Source organism: Coregonus lavaretus, assembly GCF_964263955.1.
Source record: "Coregonus lavaretus genome assembly, chromosome: 14".
In the NCBI taxonomy this organism is placed as follows: domain Eukaryota; kingdom Metazoa; phylum Chordata; class Actinopteri; order Salmoniformes; family Salmonidae; genus Coregonus; species Coregonus lavaretus.
Window position 1 is genome coordinate 28,554,812 of NC_140001.1, and position 9,256 is coordinate 28,564,067.

Below are 9,256 nucleotides of genomic sequence, written 5' to 3' on the forward strand. Positions count from 1 at the left end.
TGCCCAGCGACAGCCCCAAAACATCACTGCTCTAGAGGAGATCTGCATGGAGGAATGGGCCAAAATACCAGCAACAGTGTGTGAAAACCTTGTGAAGACTTACAGAAAACGTTTGACCTGTGTCATTGCCAACAAAGGGTATATAACAAAGTATTGAGAAACTTTTGTTATTGACCAAATACTTATTTTCCACCATAATTTGCAAATAAATTCATTAAAAATCCTACAATGTGATTTTCTGGAGAAAAAAAATCTCATTTTGTCTGTCATAGTTGACGTGTACCTATGATGAAAATTACAGGCCTCTCTCATCTTTTTAAGTGGGAGAACTTGCACAATTGGTGGCTGACTAAATACTTTTTTTCGCCACTGTATATGGCCAATATACTACGGCTAAGGGCTGTATCCAGGCACTCCGTGTTGTGTCATGCTTAAGAACAGTCCTTAGCCGTGGTATGTTGGCCATATACCACACCTCCTTGTGCCTTATTGCTTAATTAATCTATGAGCAGGTGTGTGTGGTGGTACAGAATGCCATGTGAATTGCAGTATGACAGTATTGTTTTGTGATGTTTAGTACATGTTGTCTGTCCCGTAGGGTGATGAGGCCAAGGATCTCCCAGGGGAACAAGTGAGTGAGGAGCAGTTCACAGACGAGCACGGAAACATCGTCACCAAGAAGGTCAGACATCTATCCCAGCATGCCTCTCTCTACTCTACAGCCCTGCACTGTGGCCTATCTACCAGTTCTCCCCTGTTAATATTCATGTTCAACTCACTACACTCACATAGAAATGATTATTAAATTGATAATCAAGAACCATCACATTCATCATCATGCCTTGATTTATTCCAATATCATGACTGTAATCACGGCATGGGAAAATGATCCCTGACTCACAGGTGTCACAGTCATGTTTAGTTACTGTATGAAAGGTTGTGGGTCGTAGATTTAATAAGGATGGGGTTGATAAGGATACATATAGCCAGGACAGTGTTTTAAAATGAACATTCAGTTCCTTTACTGTGAGTGAGAGGTACACAGAGAACTCAATAGAGTGACAGGAGTTAAACCTGGGTGAACCTCATTCAATCTTTCCCTTCTTCCCCCGTCTCTCTCTCTCGTCTACCAATCTGTCTTTCTTAACCTCTCTTTCCCACCACCCTCTCTCATCCACTCATCCTCCTCTCTCTCCCTCCCCTGTTGTGTGTGTGTGTGTGTGTGTGTGTGTGTGTGTGTGTGGTGTAGATTGTGCGGAAGGTGGTGCGCAGGGGGAAGGGCTCAGGTGATGAGGGGTGTCAGGAGCGGTCAGTGAGCGTGGATGGCTCTCTGCAGGATGAGCTGGAGGCTGAGGCGGAGCAGTTCATTAACTACGCCGTCCTGAGCAGCAAGGTGGGCCACTGATCTGCATCAGCCAGGCCATACTCACCTGGGCTACTGTACGAGGGGCTGAGACTCTAAACAAACGCATTCATCTGTCATAAGAAGAGCATTGATTCACAGTTAAAGTAGACTGAGACTAACTGGACCATACAGGGCTCATCAGGGCCAATCTGTAAACTGACCTGAATTTATATAGGGACTGGACTCAATGTAACAATCAACCACTACAGAAGATGACAAGGGTGTAGCTGGGAACTTGGAACTCTTTACTGTGCTGGGCTAGGCAATATAGATTCCTATGCTAGTCCAAAGTAGACCATAGTGGGCTAAACCTGCATGGGCTGTGGCGTGTGAATGGGATGTGTGTGTATGTGTGTTTGTAATTTAGATCAACCTGTGTTGTCATTCCCCAACCTCCTAGCTACAAAAAACTGAAAACAATATTGATTGTGTGAGTGTCCTCATGCTGTACTTTGTATCCAACTTGCAAGCCTCACTCATCTGTGCTTCATTTCCCCATCATGTCCACCCTCTCTATCCCGACCTGCATGTAGGACCAACCAAATAGTCCACAACTGCATCCTGCTCTGATAGCTTGCACTGTCTCTCTGCATTGGCTGAAACAACAAACTAATGCTTACAGGTTTCATAACAGCAGTCAGTTCTGATATCTGCTCTGTCTCCAGTCAGTCCATAGATAGATGTCTCTTTCTCTCCAGTTGATATGAATGTCTGGGTGTTGGTTGGTTGCTCTTGCTGTGCTAATGTAATGAGGTCCATTCTCTCCCCTTCAGTAACCCACATTGACTGACTCTGTCTATCTGTCTTCTCTGCCCCCCGTCCATCTCTATAGTCCATTAACTGTGACTGTGTGCTGTATCACTCCAACCTGCAGTTCTCTCTATTCCATGTCAGTTTCTGATGCTTCTTCCTTTTCTCTTTCCTGTCTGTCTTTCCAACCCCCACCCCATCTCTCTTGGCTTGGCTGTCTTTCCATCATATCTCCTCTCTTGAGTTCTCTCCTTTCCTCTCCTTTTCTTGTCTTCCCGTCAACTCCCTCTCTTTGCTCATTAACTCAATTGTCACTTTAACCTCTTCTCCTCTCCACCCTTGTGTCTTCATACACCTCTTCACCTCATCCTTCTCTTTCACCTCTCACACACTGTGCCACTGCTCCCTCTCCCTCCTCTATGTCTCCCTCTCTCCTGATTCCCTCTCCCTCCTCCACATATGTTTGTTATCCTACTAATTCTCTCTCACTTCTACTCCCTCCTCTCCCTCCTACACTCATCCTCTCCTCCACCTGTCTCTGTCCCTCCTCTCCTCCACCCCTGGCTCTCCCCTTGCAAACCTCTCCCACCAACCCCCCTCCTCCCTGATGTAGCTGGATATTGTGGATGTGAAGAAGGGTGCTCAGATAGTGAAATGTGCCAGTCTGCGGAGAGTAAAGCAGTGAGGGAAGCATGCAGACAGAGTGGCAGAGGGACACGTCCCCGCAGGTACGGGACTGACTGACCTGGGTTAGGGCTCCTCCATTTAATCCTGCCTCTCTGTCTGGATTAAATAGACCTGATGATGTTGTTACAGTAATTCAGTACTAATGACATTTAGCTAATTGTAGCACTGCAGTGCAGAGTGACATTTGATGTGGATTAGCATTGAACTTATACTGTATAATTGGCATTTGATGCAACTACTGTGCATTAATATGTTACAGTATGACTGTGGGGTGGCATTGATTTAGTAGATTCACATTTAATATTAAAACTAAGTCTGGTTGAACGGTAACGCTCTCAAGTCTGGACTACACATCCCCCGGCAACAGAGGTATGAGTCCCGACTCGGCCATTCCTGTCTATGCCCTTAAACTTTCCTCTCTTTGTCCTCTTCATTGCCTATCTCCCCCTATCTATTTCCAGATGTTCTATCAGAAAATAATAAAATAGGAAAGGTTGACCGGACCTCTCGATCTCCTTACCCAGATACCTCTGTACATATGGCTTTATAAGATAGTATATTAGTGTGTAGTGTTTTGCTGTAGATGAGTATCAGTGTGTCAAATACAGTTGGATGTATAGCACAGTTGTTGTCACACTGTCTTAGGAGAGTCTAAACTACAGCAGATTCTGTGATCAGTGTGTATAGATTGTGTTAGTGGGTATTCAGCACGGTGTGAAGGGTCAGTTCAATATGTGTCACTATTTGGTGGTGTAGTACTAATGCTGTGTCTGACAGGGTTTGTTAGTCCCCTGTAGCTCAGTTGGTAGAGCGTGGAGCTTGCAACGCCAGGGTTGTGGGTTCGTTTCCCACGGGGGGCCAGTATGAAAAATGTATGCACTCACTAACTGTAAGTTGCTCTGGATAAGAGTGTCTGCTAAATGACAAAAAAAAATGTTTGATAAGAAAAATACAGTAGGTCTAGCTACATGCAGTATTTTTCACCCTATGTTTATGTTAGTGCTGACTGTTGTGCCTATTATAGATGGCATGGCATGTGGCTCTAGACTAGCAAAGGGTGCTGGGGATCCAGCATGTTTTCATAGGTCAAAGTTGACAGGCCAGTTGTTCTTTCAAATGAAAACTATCTGGATCGTATGTGAGTGAGTGAGTGAGTGAGTGAGTGAGTGAGTGAGTGAGTGAGTGAGTGAGTGAGTGAGTGAGTGAGTGAGTGAGTGAGTGAGTGAGTGAGTGAGTGAGTGAGTGAGTGAGTGAGTGAGTGAGTGAGTGAGTGAGTGAGTGAGTGAGTGACACACCCAGACGAGAAACAGGTCCCATGCGGAATGCAGTAGCCTTAAATTCAGATTGCTGACATTTCAGACCAGACACAGCACCAACTACTCCACTCAGTTTCACTTTGATCAGTAAGACAGATCTTGACAAAACATTTACATTATAAACAGACCAATGACTTGTTAAAATCACATACTTGATTGACAATACACAACACTCTCTTAAAGTAGGAGAAATAGAGCCCCCCAGAGCAGTAGATACTGAGTATACTTAAGCAATAAGGCCTGAGGAGGTGTGGTATATGGCCAATATACCACGGCTAACGGCTGTTCTTATGCACGACGCATCGCTGAGTGCCTGGATACAGCCCTTAGCCGTGGGATATTGGCCATATACCACAAACCCCTGAGGTGCCTTATTGCTATTATAAACTGGTTACCAACGTAATTAGAGCAGTAAAAATAAATGTTTTGTCATACCCGTGGCTTTCAGCCAATCAGCATTCAGGGCTCGAACCACCCAGTTTATAAAAAACATTAAGGACACCTGCTCTTTCCATGGCATAGACTGACCAGGTGAATCCAGGTGAAAGATCTGTGTAGATGAAGGGGAGGAGACAGGGTAGCCCTTTCCTGCAGTCATATGATCTAGTGGCCTCATGGGGGGAATGTTATTAATATTTTTAATAATTTCATAATTAATAGACATTATTGGGGGGTTTTAACACAGAAATCCGGTGTTTCTATGTAAAACAGTTTTGTTATATTTCAGTCTTCTGTTACAGTGGAGAGAACAAGTATTTGATACACTGCCGATTTTGCAGGTTTTCCTACTTACAAAGCATGTAGAGGTCTGTAATTTTTTATCATAGGTACACTTCAACTGTGAGAGACGGAATCTAAAACAAAAATCCAGAAAATCACATTGTATGATTTTTAAGGAATTAATTTGCATTTTATTGCATGACATAAGTATTTGATACATCAGAAAAGCAGAACTTAATATTTGGTACAGAAACCTTTGTTTGCAATTACAGAGATCATACGTTTCCTGTAGGTCTTGACCAGGTTTGCACACACTGCAGCAGGGATTTTGGCCCACTCCTCCATACCTTTTCAGATCCTTCAGGTTTCGGGGCTGTCGCTGGGCAATACGGACTTTCTGCTCCCTCCAAAGATTTTCTATTGGGTTCAGGTCTGGAGACTGGCTAGGCCACTCCAGGACCTTGAGATGCTTCTTACGGAGCCACTCCTTAGTTGCCCTGGCTGTGTGTTTCGGGTTGTTGTCATGCTGGAAGACCCAGCCACAACCCATCTTCAATGATCTTACTGAGGGAAGGAGGTTGTTGGCCAAGATCTCGCGATACATGGCCCCATCCATCCTCCCCTCAATACGGTGCAGTCGTCCTGTCCCCTTTGCAGAAAAGCATCCCCAAAGAATGATGTTTCCACCTCCATGCTTCACGGTTGGGATGGTGTTCTTGGGGTTGTACTCATCCTTCTTCCTCCAAACACGGCGAGTGGAGTTTTGACCAAAAAGCTCTATATTTGTCTCATCAGACCACATGACCTTTTCCCATTCCTCCTCTGGATCATCCAGATGGTCATTGGCAAACTTCAGACGGGCCTGGACGTGCGCTGGCTTGAGCAGGGGGACCTTGTGTGCGCTGCAGGATTTTAATCCATGACGGCGTAGTGTGTTACTAATGGTTTTCTTTGAGACTGTGGTCCCAGCTCTCTTCAGGTCATTGACCAGGTCCTGCCGTGTAGTTCTGGGCTGATCCCTCACCTTCCTCATGATCATTGATGCCCCACGAGGTGAGATCTTGCATTGGAGCCCCAGACCGAGGGTGATTGACCGTCATCTTGAACTTCTTCCATTTTCTAATAATTGCGCCAACAGTTGTTGCCTTCTCACCAAGCTGCTTGCCTATTGTCCTGTAGCCCATCCCAGCCTTGTGCAGGTCTACACTTTTATCCCTGATGTCCTTACACAGCTCTCTGGTCTTGGCCATTGTGGAGAGGTTGGAGTCTGTTTGATTGAGTGTGTGGACAGGTGTCTTTTATACAGGTAACGGGTTCAAACAGGTGCAGTTAATACAGGTAATGAGTGGAGAACAGGAGGGCTTCTTAATGAAAAACTAACAGGTCTGTGAGAGCCGGAATTCTTACTGGTTGGTAGGTGATCAAATACTTATGTCATGCAATAAAATGCAAATTATTTCTTAAAAATCATACAATGTGATTTTCTGGATTTTTGTTTTAGATTCCGTCTCTCACAGTTGAAGTGTACCTATGATAAAAATTACAGACCTCTACATGCTTTGTAAGTAGGAAAACCTGCTAAATCAGCAGTGTATCAAATACTTGTTCTCCCCACTGTATGTATATAAAGTGTAATATTGGGATGCAAACTTAAAATTGAATACATTTAAACTTCTTTTTTTTAAGCCCATAACCATGTGTGAGGTGTACACTTTTGTTTCAAATAGGATTTGTTTAAGACTACCAAGAAACACTCTGACCCTGATTTAGCCCACTGCAGTAAAAGGTTAAAGAGGGGGTTTTAAGCCTTGAGACAATTGAAACATGGATTTTGTATGTGTGCCATTCAGAGGATGAATGGGCAAGACAAAAGATTGAAGTGCCTTTGAATGGGGTATGGTAGTAGGTGCCAGGCGCGGTTTGTGTCAAGAACTGCAACGCTGCTGTGTTTTTCACGCTCAACAGGTGTCCCTAATGTTTGGCATACTCAGTGTAATGACTCTGGTATCTGGAGTCCCCTATTTCCATGCTTGAAAGGAAGGTATGCCTACTCACATTTACTGATTGGTCTCTGGCTTCTTGATTTTTGCACCCTGCATGCCGATCCAACAGAACTGTTTGGTCTGATTCTCCTCACACTGATGGGAACCTTGTCCTTGCTCCATATAAACCTCTGTTTCTCTTTCCCTCCAGGATTTGAGCCCCACACCAAAACCATCCTACTTAGACACATGACCGGCAGCAGGTGACAGGAGGAATGAAGAGGAGGAGAATAATGGAGAGAAAAGAAGAGAGATTGGAACGAACAAAACACTAACTTCATAATAACCACAACCACAACGGCTAAGCCGATGATCATGAGAAGGAAATGGATTTACTTGTAGTTTTCTTACCTTTTTAAAAAAAGAAACAATCCAAAAGCGTCAACTACTAGGCTAGGAGCATGATTTCATATAAAACAAAAACCAAACAGAGACAAAAAAAACTAGCAACCAAAACGTGTTTCCTGTTATATGTATCAGCATGAATGACTGCTGGCGCATGGCCTGTCTTTAACTACAGTACTAGGGGTTGTGGGGATGGTTGGGGGGAGGGAGGGAGGGGAGGGAGGGAAGAGATCACTCCTGTATGGGAGGCCATGATGGAGTGTAGGGCAAGGTGAATATGTCATACGTCCCTTTTCTAAAGAAACAGGGCAGCGTTTGTTTGTGAAACTTCTGAATTATCTCTAGGCAACAGGTCACTCGTCCTCCCTGTCACACTGAACAGACTCTTCCAGCTAAAAATTAATAAAATACATCACAGGCTAGTTTCAGCCCTCCACTGTCCCACTCCAGTAGCCTACACTTAGGATATTGGCGTTGTATATTCTATCTGCACTGAAATGCTACGTGACTGAGTGTTACCTGTGTTTTTTGTCACAAAAACCCTATGTGATGCTGATGATGCTGCTGTTTCAGACACCTAAACTATTCTTCTGCCCTGGTTTTCTTGTTTGGTTAACTCTATGCTTATATATTCTATATATCTTGAGATCTGGTGGGTATGAGAACAAACAAAACAAACCTTTGTGTCATTCTGCCTGTTTTATCTGTCCATTTTTGTGTGTCCGGTTATTTGTTCTTTTGTGATTTTCATGTGCTCCCTCCCTTTGCTCCGGCTTCAGAGACATTTCACGGTTCTTTGTGTTTTAGGAAGAGGAGTTTCTGTGTTGACTTTCCTCCCTAACCCCACAACCAACCTCCCTGGAGTGGTTTGTGTGTTTCCAGGGTGAATGTTATTGGAGTAAAGGCTGGTGCAATGATGAGGACGTTGGGTAGACCTTTCCCTTACCCTACTATATGTGTGCAGCTATAGTCCAGTTTGTCTGGTGGATCCTGTCACCACCGTCTCCTGTATGTATGCAGCCCACCCACCTCATTCATCTATACACCCCATCCTCCCTGCACCTCTACCTGCACTGCACACCCTGCCCTGTCTCCCTCCACTCCCCCAGCTTTTCAGTGTAGATGCAGCAATCCTGTTCCTCTCAATGTGGATATTATGTAGCAGTTCTGTTCTCTACCAGCAGGGGTCAGAGTCCCCCTAATTAACGTAGCAACTCCCCTCTGGTGTGTCTTTGTCACACAGCAACAGATTGTCAGTCTGATATCACAGGACATATCCAAGAGGGTTTACAGATCATCTCAGCACCTACCCGTCATTCAATAAGGGTAAAGAACTAACTTCACCACTACAGGTAATAATGTAGCACTGGTTAAGCTGGTTACAGGTGATAGTTAGCCAGAGAGAGGTAGGTATCTACAGACATTTGAAAGTGTTGGGATTGTAAGTGTTGCTTGTTTTGTTGGCAACTCTCAGTAGTGTAGCGAAGACAACCAGCCACCAATCACTGTGATAAGAAACTGTAATATTGACCCACAACTGTGAGCCCACACAACCCCACCACAAACCTGTCTCCTTTCCTCTCACCCCTCTCCTGTCTGTACACCCCTACCCCTTTTCCTATCAGATATGTATTGTCTGTTTGTTTAAAGGAAAGCAATAACTTTGGTCGAAAGAGTAGGTCTTTATGTGTGTGTGTGGGAGGGTGGGGGGTGGGGGCGGGTGCTATGATTACACTGATCATAGTACATGATCCACCTGAGCATAGGCGTCCTTACTACTTTCACCTTAGATGTACTGTCTGATTAGGAGAGATGCCAGAGCCCCAGTAAGCCTCCTGCTATCCACTTGACCTGCATGGAACATAAATAGTTTCCATTTTGGTTGCGTAAAGTAGACAAAGGAGACAAGTTAGTGGACTGAGTTACTGGTTTGCATTACTGGAGAGTTATTTTATTATTTCAAATGTTTTTCTCCCAACAGTGTTTGGTTT

At 44.4% G+C, this 9,256-nt stretch overlaps 1 protein-coding gene across 1 annotated transcript in view; it reads left to right on the plus strand.

Moving 5' to 3' along the window:
- Positions 1–7,434, plus strand: part of LOC311141406 (ankyrin-1-like) — a 62,754-nt gene extending 55,320 nt beyond the window's left edge. The window contains exons 41-44 of the mRNA XM_084176723.1: positions 599–682; positions 1,250–1,393; positions 2,769–2,883; positions 7,072–7,434. Of these exons, the coding sequence (XP_084032849.1) occupies positions 599–682; positions 1,250–1,393; positions 2,769–2,840 (300 nt within the window). The 3' untranslated portion in view covers positions 2,841–2,883; positions 7,072–7,434. The remainder of the gene's footprint in view (positions 1–598; positions 683–1,249; positions 1,394–2,768; positions 2,884–7,071) is intronic.
- Positions 7,435–9,256: the final 1,822 nt, after the last annotated feature.